Source organism: Chaetodon trifascialis, chromosome 15 (genome assembly GCF_039877785.1).
Source record: "Chaetodon trifascialis isolate fChaTrf1 chromosome 15, fChaTrf1.hap1, whole genome shotgun sequence".
Taxonomy (NCBI): Eukaryota; Metazoa; Chordata; class Actinopteri; order Chaetodontiformes; family Chaetodontidae; genus Chaetodon; species Chaetodon trifascialis.
In genome coordinates this window covers 23142127-23157697 of record NC_092070.1, presented here as the reverse complement: position 1 = coordinate 23157697, position 15571 = coordinate 23142127, and the positions used below count along the sequence as shown (strand labels likewise).

Sequence of the window (15571 nt, the reverse complement as noted above, 5' to 3'; positions counted from 1 at the left end):
AAACTCCACAGCCCACCCATCAAGTCAATAAACGGTCCTTCATAAATTTTATCTATTTACTTAATTTGAACATTATAATATCCTACAAATGGTACACTGCTTTATGATAATTTTTTTTGTTGTTTAATTTCTATTGTATCTTCCCTTTGACCTACTTCTTACTTTTTTTTCAATTATCATTTAGATTATATGCATATGTTTATATGTAATGACTATTTATAGCAGTAACCATTTAACACAGCCTGAAGGGCCATCCTGCATTATGACATATACATAAAAACCCTGAATCTTGATTAACTCTCTAATAAATAGATTGAATGTTTCTATTAGAACTTCCAGCTGTGCCTTCACATTGAGTCAGTATGAAGATGTCTGGACTAGTTTTATTTGATAAAACACAGCGTGTGACAACATCAGCTCATTGTTCCTGTAATGTTTCACAGAAGAAGCTTCAAGCCCAAAGTCAAAGATACAACTGTGAGGCTGTCAAATGATGAGACTTTTACCTTCTAGGCGTCTAAACAATTCAGATGATTATTATTTCTTATTGAAATAACCTTAAACGTAAATGAAAACCTGCTTTAGCTTTATTCTGAAGACAAACAATAGTGCTTCCGGCTCTCTTCCGGATGTTTCTGTGTAACTTGACGGACTCCCATCGTTTATCTTCCCTCATCTCTCCTCCTCGGTGAGATGCTGGGTCTTAAAGGAACAAGCTTTGACCGGCTGCCTCCATATAAACTCCTCATCCTCACACTCACTCCTGAGCGCACTTTTCTCTGTTTAAACACAATCAAAAGACATCATCTGAGCAGTTATGGTGAGAATTAGGTCCTCGGTTTATTCTTACTGTGCGGTACATGAAACTTGGCAAAACAATCAAACAATTGCGCCCTCTGGCGGCTCAATTTGGGAACTCCAACGCACTCCGACCATAAGGTTTGAGGCCAGATGTCTCGAATTCAAGCTGCCATCATTAATTCACATTTATTCTGAAAGTGAAGGCAGAGAGGAACTTTTGAAAGGTCTCAGCCACAAACAAACATCTTAAAAATGACCAGAAATTTGGGTTAAAGTTCATACTAAGGTGAGTAATCTGGAGGGTCCATGAGGTTTATGATGGGGATTAAATAATTTCATTGAGACAGAATTAATAAAGTTTTGGACAAATGTCTCCCTTATGATTAAATGACCCGCTGCTCATGTCTGACAGACATGTTGATAAAAACTTACCAGTCACCATCACCAGTCATGAGAGGCTGAGACTGCCAGCCAATCTGCTCTCAGAGGAGGCGGGTCTTAAGCCCCAAGGTAGTGACGGAAGGGGGGGGGGGGGGTGTTGTAGGTGACGTAATGTCCTCCTCAGAGGGGCTGCTGTGCTGTGGAGCCACCAGTGAAACTCAAAGAGATCAAATTTGCATAAAACATTTTAGAGACGGAAGAAAAACATCAGAGAGGATAAACAGCTGATCGGGGATCAGTCCAGGCTGTTTGTGGCTGTTTATAGTTTAAAAGAGAGAGATTGTGAATCATTTTCAAGACATATCTGCATTTTATTGTCATTAGTCAGCTCACTTCATGAGACTTAAACAATGCAAGTGTCAACGTGCTCATCAGTCAGCTGATGGCTGAATGCTTCAACTCTGTATGAGGTTTAACAGACCTGAATAAGGGATTAAAATAAAAATGTAACATTACCTGCAGATACCTGAAGACAAGTCGACCTCAAAGTTCATCTGTTCAAACCTAAAAACAGAGAGCAGATCACTGAATGACAGCGTTTGTTTGCTCCTCTTTGAGGCTGCAGTCAGTGAGTGAAGAGGTTTTATTCTTAAGTGTTAATGTTACTATGACAGAATAACACTGCATCAAAAGTACAAATCCTGCCCTTAAATCTGACATAAGATGAAGCGTTACTGTAGTAAAACTTTAATATCAAACTACTCTTAGTGAAGAAAGGTTGTTTTTACTGTGTTGTTGCTTTGCGAAGAGTTACTTTAACTCATTACTATAAAAACTAAACTGTCTTTAAACTCAAATTGGGTGTTTTGCACATAAAAAGTTTTTCTGCATAATAACCAGTCACCAGAAGAAGGAGAATAATTCACTGAAGTGTAAAGTCACAACACGGACACTCATGTGAAGTATCAGCATTTCAAAGTATCTGAGTAAAAGTACCTTTCTCACTCGGCTCGCTGCATCTCGGCGTCCTGCTGCTGATGTGTGAACAGACCCGCTGATGGCTTCAGCACCACCTCTGCTCACAGACAGCCGGGTGAAGCTGTGGGCGATGCTCTCTGAGGCCAGCAGACACAATGTAGACCTGTTAGAGGTCCCACAGAGACCAGGACCTGACTCCAGGTGTCACAGGGGCATACAGACACATGAACGTCACGTATTCAGGGTTTAAACACACACTTCAGCTTCAGCCTCTTAAAGTTGACATGTTTACTTCAATAGCAGCTTTCTGCAAAATCTTTATGTATTCATCTACTAATAAAGCATCTCTGCATTCTGTTACATACAAAATGTATATCCTGGTGCCTCCCAGTGTCATTTGACATTTGACAGATTGCGGAAGTGGCACCTGTCCTCTCAGATTATGCCGTTTATCACCAGAATAAAAGCATTGTTTTATCCAGAAATGTGCATTTGTGCTGAAACTGCAACATCAGTTTATTCTGCTGTTCATATTCACTGATGAGGGCTGGAAAACATCAAAACATGTTCGTGCATCCTTTGAGTGCATGAATACACTCAACCAGGAGCTCTAATGGAGGAACAACTGCATTTGAACATTTCAAAATAAAAGCACCCTGCTCGCTCTGGAGAGGCTGCATCGTAATAATCACTGACGTCACGAGCCAAGCAGCTTCCTGGAGACATCTTTATTTGGCCAATATGACAGCGGTGACTGACAGGAGGCAGCTGCATGGACACCAGGAGGGGAGGGGTCTGCGGGGGTCACGAGAGGTCGGCGGGTTAGAGGAATGCTGATAGGAATGTCCTGGGCGGCGGCCAGAGGAGCATCTCGTCAGCAGGACAAAAACAAGGATCAGCAGGTCCCCGGGGAGCCGGGACAGTGGACAACAGGCCCAGTGTCCGCAGAGACACAGCAGAGGAGGAGGAGGAGGAGGAGGAGGAGGAGGAGGAGGAGGAGGAAGAGGAGGAGCAGGAGGAGGAAGAGGAGCAGAGGAAACTGGGATCCACTCATCAACCTGTCTCCATATTACTAATTACAATGCTACATTCTATTCCTTCGTAAACATTAAAGTAGTTTGTATCAACTTACACATAAATATTACAAAATGTTCACATCAGATGTTCCAGATCGTCTCGTCTGATCGTCCACACACGGTGTCTGCTCCACTATACGACGCCGACATGCTGGTATCGGTGTCACTTCACAGTTTTTGTGTGATTTTTGTGCCACAAAATGTGTGCAGACCCCTGGTTTCACCTTGCGTCACATACCACATGTCATGCTCCGACCTCATATTTAGGTTGAAGTTTTGGACATTTATCCTGGGAGGAGGACGGCGTTCAAAAAGCGTCTCACGGACGTCAGCGCTGTACGACAGGCCGCTGGGTCCCGTCTCGCCAAGCAATCTGAATTCAGGAAGTCTGGTTTGGAGGTTTTAAATTAAGTTTATTTGAAGATGTTTATGATTTGACACAAAAAAAAACCCTGAACCAATAAAAACTTCACTGAAACTGAAGATTTCTGGAGGTACATATACTGATATCTGCTGTTTGGAGAGCTTTAATCTAATGTAGACCACAGAAATGAACACACAGTACAAATACGTCATGATTCACGAGCCACGTCCGTCTGAATTTATACATACAGTCCACACAGAAGCCGTCTGGACATCTGTGTCAGTGCAAAGCAGAATGTGTGTGCGTGAGTGTGTGTTAAGGCTGTGGAGCGAGCTGCTTTAAGTGTGTAAAGGCAGATTCTGTGGAGGCTCCGCGGGCAGATTACTCTGGGCTTCGGCTCCGTGCTCAGCTGGGGCTTTCGCTTCTGCGCGAGTGAGAAGAGGAAGATTCGCTCAGTAAAAGCAGCGAGAACAGAAATCTGCAGCAGCGCCGACACGCAGGTCACATGCTTACCTTTAGCGTCCGGTCTCTGTGCCTCTGGCTGGAACAGCAGCTCCCCGTTCGGGCCCACAGGAGGCTGCCCGTCTGCAGCCTGCTGCTCCTTCTGTCTCTGGGACATCTCCAGCACCGCCTGCAATTCAAACTGAATTATCGTCTGTGCGCTTCGGTGTCGTCACGCTGGTCACAGGTGGCGTAAACATGGCGGCACAGTTACCTGCTGGTACTCTCTCCTCTGGGCCTCCAGGGCTTTGCCTCTCTCCTTCAGCAGCTCCTGCTCCTGCCGCAGGTTGTCCGCCTTCCTCCTCAGCTCCTCCTCTTTGTCCCGCAGTTCGGCCTCAAAGCGCTGCAGCTCCTCCTCTGTGTACACCGGCTTGGTGTCCAGAGTCTGGAGAGACACCGGGAGAACGAACGTCATTCAGACTTCACCTCCGCTGACACTGAGCTTACTGAACAAACTGAGGTTCACACTCTTATTTAAACGAGGAGCTACACTGACTTGAATGGCTGCATTGCATTGTGGGTAACATAAGTGTGCATTTCTATCCTTTTCTTAAACTGTCATGTGTCTGATGATGTTGTAGCGGTGCAATGCTAACTGCTACTAGCTAAACGTATCATTCCACTACATCACTCCTTGTGGGAGCAGCTCGAAGCGTGCGAGCTGACGCCGGAGGACGGCGCCGCCCGTTAAACCTCGACGCCCACAACTTCCCAGCCACCTGTGGGCTCTTTACCTCCCACTCTTTGGGATTGTTGAACTCCTTCTTCTCGGTGGATTTGAGGAACTCCTCCAGGCTGACCAGACGATCTTTATTTGTATCCACCTTTGAACACAAAGACGTGAGCTGCGTCAGTCGAAGCGGAGCAGAGAAAATGTGGAGACGATTAACAAACGAGAGGAGAGGTCAAAGAGAGCAATAAACACCTCCTCCACACACACACGTTTTTTTGTTTTTTAAATGCAGTTTTTCTGTGCATGCTGGTGTTTCAGGTCACTGAAAACAAAGATATTCAGACCTCTGCAGCTCTGATGTGTTGACTGGGAGGAGTTTGATGATGATCAAATAGTGCTGATGCTAATGTTGCTAACAGGACTTTTTATGCGTTAACATATGAATGTAGAGTCACTTTTTTTGAATGACTTCAATTGTGTGTTCCTGGTTACTTTTTTTAAAATCTGCATTTGCGGGTGTGATTTTTCTTTTTTGAGGACCAAAGAATAAAAACCAGGTTTGAAGAACCACGCGTGGACTATGACTCACGTTCTTCATGACGTGCTCCCTCATCCTCAGCCTTTCTTCCTCCATCTCCATCATGTCGTCTTCCTCATTCTTCGGGTCGTAGACCTTCTCCAGCTGGAGGAGAGAAACGAGCAGATGTTAAACGGCTGCAGGGACGCCGCACACATCACTGCTGCCGGGTTAAAAGCTTTTCCCTTTAAAAAGTCTGCAGGAAGTGAGACGAACAGCTGCTTTTCAAACAGATGAGCATCCCTTTTTGATATTCTGTCATGATGTTTACCGTAAAGCTCAACCAGGAGGCCAAGACGTGCTGTACGGTTCCTCACCTCTTTAGTGAAGAGAGCCTCTAACTCCTGCTCGTCTAAAACGTCGTCTTCATTTGTGTCTAAGCAGAGAAGAAACAAGACCTTCGTTCACACTGAACTCCTCAGCCTGACGTGAACAGGACAGGAGCCAAACAAGAGCAGTCCCTCACCGTGCAGCTTAAAAAAGGTTTTGGGGTTGAACTCCTGCGGATCCAGGCCGTCCGTCTCCTCCCAGACTTCCCGTAGCTGAGCAACGCTTCCCTGAAAAATGCAGCACAAAGAGGAAAAACAAGTCAGACAGCTCGATTCGCTTCCACTTTGCAAACCAAGAACTAACAGAGGTGCGTCTGTGCCTACCGGGGCATTGACTTTTGGGTGCTGGCGGTGTTTCTCCTGCAGCTCCTGCAACCTCTTCTCCTCCCTCTCCCTCTTCTCCTGGTCCAGGCCCTTCAAGTACTCCCGTCTCTCGTGCTCCTTCAGCATCTCGTAGCGTTTGAACTCCTCGTGTCTCTCTGCGTCGTAGTTCTCCAGGTCTTTGGTGGCCTGGACAAAGAGGCGGACAAGGCCGTCACCTTGAAACTCTCTCAATCAGAAAGTTGACCTGTAGCTGTCTGATCAGTGTGATCATGATTCTGGTCAGAAGCATCGACCAGCTGGACTGAAGGACCCTCAGCAGTCATCAGCTGAAGGATCTTACCGTCGAGATGAGCAGCTCCAGGTCTTTGGCCTCAAACGTGTTTTGATTGTGGGGATCGAGATGTTCAAACTGCTTCAGCAGAGATGCGTGGTCCATCTGCAGGGCTGCATGGAAGATACACGAATTACCAAACACATGCTGGACTCCCCTGCACGGAGGCTACATTCCTCTCTCAATGCTAACCGTCCTATTAGCATTCATGTGTATATTTCACAAGTAACAGCTAACATTTCACACGTAAACACTCTGCATATGTGCTGCTTCTGCCTGCTCTGTTTGCATCCATGCACATGAACTGATACTGAAAATGAGACGCTGCACATTTGCATGTTTTGGCTCACTGAGTCAGGAGTGATAACAATAAATAACTGCAAGAACTGCACATATTCTCTACATATGAGGCCTCAATTTCCATATCTGTGAATGAAAAGGTGGAGAGCTGACGGTGAACATTTACATGTTTTAATCTATTTGAGCGCACTTGTGCAGGTGCATCATTTCTAACTAAATATTGCTTTACTCCAGTTTGATCACGTCTCATATTTCTAATTTATTAGTAAGACCTGCAGATATTTCTTGCTCTAGTAGCTTTAACGTTTTGCAACATGTGATGTTGGATATAGTAATCAACATACTTTATAAATCAGTACACAATTACCCGACTTATTAAAAGACAATACCACCTTAAAAAACGATATTTGTTCTTCCACTCACTCTGTACGTTGGTGCTGTCCAGTTTGGCTTTCAGCAGCATCCTGAGGCGGGACACCTCCTGACGCTTCAGCTCGTCCAGGCGAGTCCTGACATGGTGACTGACCAGGTCCAGCTCTTTACTGAGACGGCCGTTCTGACGGAGGACACAAGACAACACAGGTGAGAAGAACAGAGTCAATGTCAGACTGCTTCCTGTGATGGTAAACAAGGATAAACGGAGGCAGGAACAGTGCAGTCAGAAATGGACGCTGACCTTGATGTCTTCTGTGTTTGCTGTTTGCAGCTTCTCTCTGAAGTGAGGGTCTGTCTCCAGAACCTCAATCACCTCTCTGAGATACCTGTCGTAGTACAGGCCAGTGTCCTGCAAGCGTGTGAGGCAAAGGACAGGTTATTTACATCACACTGAACCCTTTGCTAAATCTGATGTCGTGAAAACACATCAGACAGTGAATGACTGAGAATACGGATGCTATTACCGCGTTCTCCTCCTGCACCTCCTCTTTCGCTTCCTGGTTGCCTACATTGCGATCAATAGGCACGGACCAGACCCCAGCACAGATGGACAGAAGCAGCAGCCAGCCAGGTTTCAAGTTCATCCTCCTTTGAAACAAACAGCGATGAATGTGAGAATCACATGATGAATGTGTGCAAACCGTCAACTGAAAAGCTGGAAGCTCAGCACAGAAAAGCAGAAGAGGCAGAGATGTGTGAGAGATAAAAACTAATTAAGAAGAACATCTTTCTGAGCGTCTCCTCCACATGACCAGTATCAGACTCTCATTTAAAAGGGCAGTCAGTGTTTATCATGTTATATTTCTATTCGTCACTGAGTATTATATAACCCAAGTCCAAAGGACGATGGCAGCACTGATATCAAATACGATAAATGCGCACTTGAAACGTAACTCACTCACTGCCAATCATATTCGGATTTTAACGTAACTCGTTACTAGCTGGTGTGTACATTGTATGCCGAATTTAGCAGAAAACCTTGAATATTTGAAAAAGATCTCAAGTTTTCTGCTTTGTAGACGTGTGTGTCCTCGCCGATAAGCCACAGCAGTAATAACCGGTTTCTCAGGTGGAGTTTTGGTGTGACCGTTAATTTTGAGCAAGACAACTTCTTTTTAGATGTGACACGACGATAAATTCAGTTCAACACCCCTGAAATCTAGCTATGGTATATATAACACGATCTAAATTGAATATTAGTATTATTTTGTGTTAGTGGTGTATGTAGCCGGTTAGCTAACTAGCTTAAACAGGGACAACACGGACGAGAATCAGAGGAACACGCAACAAAAACAACACTTTCTGTACGTGTGAGATTAAACCTGCGCTTTAAGTGAATTAATGATTGTTTTTAACAGGATTTTAAACATTATTGGTTCTTTAAACTTAATTTTACACGCGACATTAACAGGGTTATCGTTATCCATTAGCCCTATGCTATAGAAACGTCTAGCACAGTTCCTGCTGCGTTGTCCTTCTTACATCTCACGATTTTCGATGAATTCGTCGTTTGGACTTAGCCGATATTAAAACCACAAGTCGAATTTGCTAGAACACAAGATATCTAAAAATATCTCGTCTCTTACCGGACGTAGGTTTTTAATATCTGATCCAATGCTCAAAGCACGACCTGATATTTGAGTCGGATAAAATTGACGTCATTAGAATGCAGCGTTGGTCCAACATGCTGCCTTCAGGTACTGTAGGAAATAATAAGACTCTCCTTTCTTCATGGATAATAGCGGTGTGGTTGTCTTGTTGAGTCGTGATGGTGAAAGTAATGTCAACTCATTATGACAAATTTGGCACATTAGTAAATAGTTGAAATCAACCACCAAAACGTTTCTTCTTGTCACTATCCTTTTAGGAGCCAATTATGTCCCACCAAGAGTAGATGTTCTGCGACCCAAGCTCAGAGTTAGGAAGTACCAGTTTACGATTGGTAAGTGAATGTAGCATTGTCCCATAGGTGAATAATACATGGACGCAAAGTCTGTAGAAACGTTTTAAACGTTTAATTGCTTTGAAAAATAGATCTGTTGTATATTTAATTCAGTACACAAGCACAACGTTATGGCAAATTGAAATAAATTAACATCAAAAGAGTCATCAATTGCACGTAATAATAAATAAAAGGTATAAATATTATGCATCAAAATAACATCCAAGCCTACAATAAAATTAATAGAAATAGATAATAAAATATGGCACGTGAAACACACATGGCAAAACTGTTCACCAATAAATAAAGTAAAAAATAAATTAACAGTCACTCAATAAAATCATTTCAAAATGTAAAAACATGTCAGAGCATTTTGAGGTCGTAATCAGTTCACATCAGTTTGACTGATGGACTTGAGAGGTTTTGATTGATTCACACGTTCAATGCAACAGCTGATTTCTGTGTTTAAAAATCAATCTCTCTCATGTCAGTGGGTGTTCCGGGCCTTTCGTTCTCCACCTCCTCTTCTTTCTCCGTGGGCCCCTGCTGAAGCCCACTCCTCAGCCGCTGTCGGAGGGCATATTCGATCATCTCACTGTACGCCTGCAGCACTGCCTGGGATGCAACACATGGAGAAAATCAATGATTCATGTCATAAATGCGTGACTCTTTCTGCACTGACATGACTATAAAACAAGCAGGTGGATAAAATCTCTGCGGTGAATAAAAACCCTGAGCCTGTGCAGCCTCACACCTGCAGATGTACTCACCAGGTCCGTCTGGCAGAGCTCCGCCAGCGCTTCGCCCATCACAGCCAGCTGAGCCGGGCCCTTGTTGCCCAGGCCTCGCAGGGCACAGTTCAGTGACGCCGCAGCAACAAGTGACGGCGGCGCGCCCAGAAAGCGGGAGTCACAGGCGCACATGGCCGCCAGCGTGTCGCTGTGCCGCCGCAGGGTGGAGAGCAGCTCCCCCTCAGAGTCCCTCCTGTCTCCATCGCCTCTCTCCTCCACGCAGGCGAGAAAATGTGGGAGGAAGTCCTGCGGAGTCACTGCTGCTGTGTCCCACCGGAGGGAGGCCAGGATGACGCGCTCCATTTCCTGAAGGAGGGAGAGGAGGTGCGTTTAGGAGACAGGAGTGATGGTGGCTGGAGCATCATCGTTACGTGGTTCACACGATGTGATGCTGGGATGGATTTCATGAGAAACTGATTTATTGTGATGTTGTGTTTATTTATTGAGACAGTTCAGTATCAACTCTCTGAGCTCAGAAGTATTTAGGCCAAACCTTTGAGAACAGGTTGATTAGTCACTTGATGGCAGATATTTCGATAAACGATTAATCATTTCAGTCATTTATCAAATAAAAATAGTGAAAAAAATGCTACAATTTCTCTGATTCCTGCTGCTCAGAGATTTGCTGCTTTTCTTTGTCATCATACTGAACTGAAATCCTCAGACAAAACAGGACTTTTGAAGATGTCCTCTTGGGCTCTGAGGAGGAATTTTAATCACTATTTCTCAGCAAAATAATCATCAGGTCGATTGATCATGAAAACGGTCTTTGTATTAGTGTGTCCATCTGTGTCATCCGTGCATCGTTTCAGGCTCTGGTAGCTTGTGAGACATCTGTCCTTTAATCTAATTTACAGTATGAACTTTTTGATTGATTATCAAATATAAGAAAAAGTTGTGGCCCTGTTGGATTGTAAGTTTTAGGTGGGTTGTCGTGTAGTTGATGGATGTGTGCAGCCTGTCTTTTGTCTTTACATCAGCGTGATACAGTGTTTACTGTAGCTGCTACAACTCTACAGTAACAAGACTGTGAAAAGGTGTAAAACTAGATATTCTACATTTAAAATCAAGGTTTATCTGAGTTTATGGGCCTACAGGTGGTGATGAGTCACTGCTGTCTGAACTCCAGTGTGATGATTTCAGCTTAAAATGAGGGTCCAGAGTGAGCTGCTGTGCGACTGACTCACCCTCAGGCTGGACGGCTGGAAGCTGTATTCAGCTGCGGCACACAGAGTGTCAGCGGTGACGTTGTCGCACTCGGTGAGTTTGGAGGCGATGAGGATGCAGCCAGCAGCCAGGCAGTACGGTGAGACAGGCAGAGACAGAGAGGCAGACAGGAACCTGTCCATCAGTGAGACGGACAGGGGGAACACGGCCTCATCGCAGCCGCACTCGCAGCACACCTGCAGGGACAAAAGCAAAGACGTGAGGCGGCGGTGTCACAGGTGACATGATGACGTGAGGATGTGGAGCAGAGGCTTTCATACCTCCAGGGCCCACTTGGCGACCTCCTCCCTGCGCTCTGGATCCCGCTGGATGAGGGTGATGTAGAGCATGGAGGGCATGTACCTCTCCTCCACATGAAGCAGCCTCTGGATCACACGATGCCCCGACACCGTGGGGTCCCAGGCGGCTCGCAGCTGAGGCGAGCCTGTGACGTGGGCCTGGGCCTCAGTCCGGCTCTGGTCCCGACTCTGCTCGTCCTCCACCTCCTCACACCACAGAGACACAGACATGCCTTTGTCCATCTGCACAGACTGCTGGGAAAATATGAACTTGTTTACGTCCAAGTGGGAAAGAAGGGCAGCAGCTGGTGTTCCTGTGTCACCTGAGGACGCTCTGCAGGTAACCGGAAGCTGGGAAATCCCTGCAGATCCTCCTCTGTCCCTGGTGAAGTAGTTCTGGTATCTGTGGCGGTCTGATCGGCTCCACTCCTCAGTCCTCTGAGTTTTATACCCAGCAGGGAGAGGGACAGAGGGAGTGGCACAGAGGGACGAAAAAAAGACAGCAGAAAGAGGCGGGACCCTCGTGACTGACATCAAATAATAAGAAGACAACAATGTGGTCTGTGCAACAATTGCTTCAACAGGTGGGGAGAGGGAGAAAGAAGGAGAGCAGGGGAGAGAGGGAGGCAGGGGGGGAGAGAAGAGGAGCAGACAAGTGAGGGAGTGGCCCGCGGGGACAGAGCAACAGCTTGTCTCCGGCAGTGAAAGAGAGAAGGGAGGAAAAGAAAAGGCTGCGAGGGGAGAGAAGAGGTCACATCCAGACTCTGACAATGGGAATGGATGACAAAAGGATGACGGTGTTTGTTTACAACGTGAGCGCCAGAGGAAACATGTCCGAATCCTGCTGCAGCTCCACAAACAGCCTGATATTCACTCCATTCGTTAAACACTCAGTGGCTTCTTGGTGGAGATTATTGCTGTTTTTTTACTCTAATAATTAAAATATCTACAGAACATGAATGATTTCAGGAGGGATCTTTAGCATCATTCACATAGTCCGGCAAAAGCTACAAAAAATATTTATTTTTATTTTGACTTATTATTTTTGCTTGTGAAAACAGTCTGCTAAGGAAAATTGAGTAACAGAAAATTAACCGGTAACATTTCTGATAACTGATTAATCAATCAAACCAAAGTCAGTCAAGTTTTCTGGCTCCAGATTCTCAGCTCAGATTTTCTTCAGTTCTTCTTTGTCTTATGGGTTTGTAAACTGACTATTTTGGGGTTTCGGGCTGTTTTTTGGACAAATTTTTCAGAAGGTGCCACCTTTGTGTCCGAGAAATGATGTTTTCTAACTTTTTATAAACTTCCAAACAGCAGCTAAACTTTCCAAACTACAGCACAAGTGAAAAGTTGGGATTCAAGATGGCATAAAGTCTGTTTCTGAGGGTTTTTCCATCCTGACAAGATGAAAACTTCAGTGGAAAAAGGATACGGCCTGACCTGTAATACCATCTCATCCAGACTTATCCTGTGTTTCTGACCACAGGGCAAAGACGGATCAATAAAGAGACAAATGAGAATGACAATAAACTTTATTCATATGCAGCGCTCTTCAAGACAATGCTGCAAAGTTGAACCAGGATTAAAATACTTCAGCCAAATAAGATCCTGGTGAACTGAAGCTTTTTAGAGAAATATGCTCATCAAAGTGTCCCCCCCCGTTTTTTTTCTGTGAGCTTTCTCATTGTCAAAGCAACCTGTGCCCCGCTGGGCTCCCCTCACTGCGCCTGCAGCAATCTGCTGCTCGTGTTTAAAGAGCAGCGAAGCCACCGGGGAGGGCCGGGCGAGGTATGTGCAACAGACAGTGGAGCCGGCCGGGTCAATGAGCCGTATTGTCCCCCTTTACAAATCAGTGTCAGACAACAGCCCCTGGCCTTCTGCCTGCTGCCAGCCGCTCACACACACACACACACACACACACACACACACACACACACACACACACACACACGGGGTGACACACTTTCCTCACACTCCCCGGGGACTCCTCCGATGGTCACAAAGGGGTCGCACTCACAGTGGAGAATACAGATTGTATTTGACAGTCATTACAGGTGGCTTTTCGCTCATTAGGCTTTCAATGGCGGCTCGTGTTTCAAATAGGAGTTAAATGGACGACCACACGGACGCCATGACTTGATTTCAGCTGAGCATCAATAATTCATACTCTGTTCATGACAAGTGAAAGAAGATTCAGGTGCGTGTGGTGAAAGGTAACTCAAACTTTTTTCAGGCTTTTGGACATTTTTTTAGGACGTGATATTTGAGAAGAAGATGTTATAATCTCTGTTATAATCAATGGAAAGATAATCGTGATTTAATTAAGTTACAATCATTTTGTACGACTGATGCTTTTTCTAATTACTGGATTATTATTAGTGATGTATTCATGTGTAAGTAACCTTTTACTGCACTGTTTACCTTCTGTTGGGTCTAATTTCATCTATAACAGCCAAATACATTTACAAGCTCATCATATCTGTGTGTTCTTTTAATTTTGTAAAGTAACTGCAGCTGCCACATGTGTAATGAAGTAAAAAATACTGTATTTCCCTCTTAGAATTACATGGTGTCGCATGCACAAAGTACTTAAGTTCAGTACTGCTACTTAAAATTTGTTTGTCAGTTCAATACTTGAGTAAATGTTCTGAGACAGATTCCACCACTGCAGACAAATGTAAATATGATGACATGATTTGACAGTAATGTGCGCAGATGTTGACTTTACTGTCCACACACGCCTCAGAACGAGCAACGCACGGCGACAATTAATGCAATAAAAACTAATGAGTGAAAGCAAATTAAAACCTGTGAAGAAGAACAAGTCAGAAATGAAAGACAATAATCAAAGTGTCCTCTTGGCAGAGATCACTGACTGCTCGAGCGTTTCCATTAATGCAGATTTACAGTTATATTCCACTTAATCTCTTAAATTACTTTTCAGATTACAGTATTGCATCCTCTTCCTGTCCAGTGGAAACCACGTATCTCCAGATGTGCTGAATGCTTGAGAAGCTTCTTCTTCAGCTAAATAATCTCTTTAAAAAGCCTCTCGGCTCAGCTGGAAACAGGCTGTTTTTCCGACTTTTTAGAGACACAAGATGCAAACGTGATGCTCTTACAGATCATGATGCGTTGCTGTAAATGAAACGAGTCTACAGCGTATAAAGTAGCTCCACAGCAGTAAAATGCACATGAATGCAGCAGTAATATTAATCCACGAACAGCAGGCATGATAGAAACACTGAGAGGGAACATTTTACTGCATCATGAGTGCTTTTACTGCTCAAACTTCAGGCACATTTTGCTGGTAGTATTTGTGTGGATACTCCTCCAGTCACATCATCTACTGCAGATAACAGCTTCTCTCAGTCACTCAGCACAATGACGACATGAACAGACCATAATCCTCCAACACTTAGTCGATTGTGGCATCAGAGGGAGAATACGAGGTTTAAAGCTGTCGACAAGGCCGTCGCCTATTAAACAGGCTTTGAGAGGGCTGAAAGCAGATTGAGTGTGAATGAAGGACTGAGTAAGTTTGGCTCTGCCAGTCAAGTGAGGTCAGGTCTGGGTGGACGGAGGGGGCGGGGGGGGGGGGGGGGGGCGGGGGGGGCGACAGAGCAACAGATCGTCGCCTGTTTAAGAGCCCTGCTAAATTCATATGTCGCAGCTGTATTCAAACAACATGGATCGAGGGGGAAGGAGACAGCGAGCAGCCAAAAGGGGGTGCAGCGGGTCCTGAGAAGGAGGCGTGGCTGCCCGCCCCTCATTTTCCAGCTCATTTGGCGGGACAGTGGAGAACAGAGGTCCTATTTTCCCCTCAGCCATTCACCTCACACAGACACCTGCTGGCCAGCGGGGGAGGAGGGGGGAAAGGCCAGAGTTTAACCAGTTCACAAGTTAGGACACTACATGAACACTTAGCCGTTACTGTTCCTGTAGAATCAGCTTCTCACAGCCTGACGCCAGAAGTCAGCTTTTCTGTGCTTTTGATCAAATGAAGCTTTACCATCCTGCACAGAACAGTCTGCAAATACAATTTATAATTTAAGATAATGTCTATCTTTATTACACTCTTTTGTACATACTTGTTGTTTTTATCTAATCCATCTATTACTGGTGCTGCTGTAAATTGGAATTTCCCCTTGTGGGACTAATAAAAGTATATTGAATTGAACTGAATTGAATTGTAAGCAGCAACTATTTATCATCTATAAGCAGTAAATTAACAGTGTTTAAAGCACATTACAGTCATGA

General features: G+C 44.8%; 2 protein-coding genes across 3 annotated transcripts; both read right to left on the bottom strand.

The window, feature by feature from the left end:
• Positions 1–3628: 3628 nt before the first annotated feature.
• On the bottom strand, positions 3629–8743 carry nucb1 (nucleobindin 1). 2 transcript variants are annotated; one of them, XM_070981787.1, is made up of 13 exons: positions 8657–8743; positions 7535–7658; positions 7312–7419; positions 7059–7191; positions 6345–6448; positions 6005–6190; positions 5818–5908; positions 5669–5727; positions 5364–5456; positions 4836–4925; positions 4316–4486; positions 4114–4231; positions 3629–4024 (listed from the first exon to the last, which is right to left on the bottom strand). In XM_070981787.1, the coding sequence occupies exons 2-13, from the start codon at positions 7652–7654 to the stop codon at positions 3939–3941; spliced, it is 1359 nt and encodes a 452-aa protein (XP_070837888.1). In that variant the 5' UTR covers positions 7655–7658; positions 8657–8743; the 3' UTR covers positions 3629–3938. The 2 variants fall into 2 exon arrangements, with proteins under 2 accessions (XP_070837888.1, XP_070837889.1); XM_070981788.1 differs by having other exon boundaries at positions 7535–7732; positions 8657–8717.
• A 385-nt stretch (positions 8744–9128) lies between these two features.
• On the bottom strand, positions 9129–12763 carry ccndx (cyclin Dx). Its single transcript, XM_070981518.1, has 5 exons — positions 12752–12763; positions 11291–11746; positions 10991–11206; positions 9783–10109; positions 9129–9627 (listed from the first exon to the last, which is right to left on the bottom strand). The coding sequence occupies exons 1-5, from the start codon at positions 12761–12763 to the stop codon at positions 9478–9480; spliced, it is 1161 nt and encodes a 386-aa protein (XP_070837619.1). The 3' UTR covers positions 9129–9477.
• Between the last annotated feature and the right edge of the window lie 2808 nt (positions 12764–15571).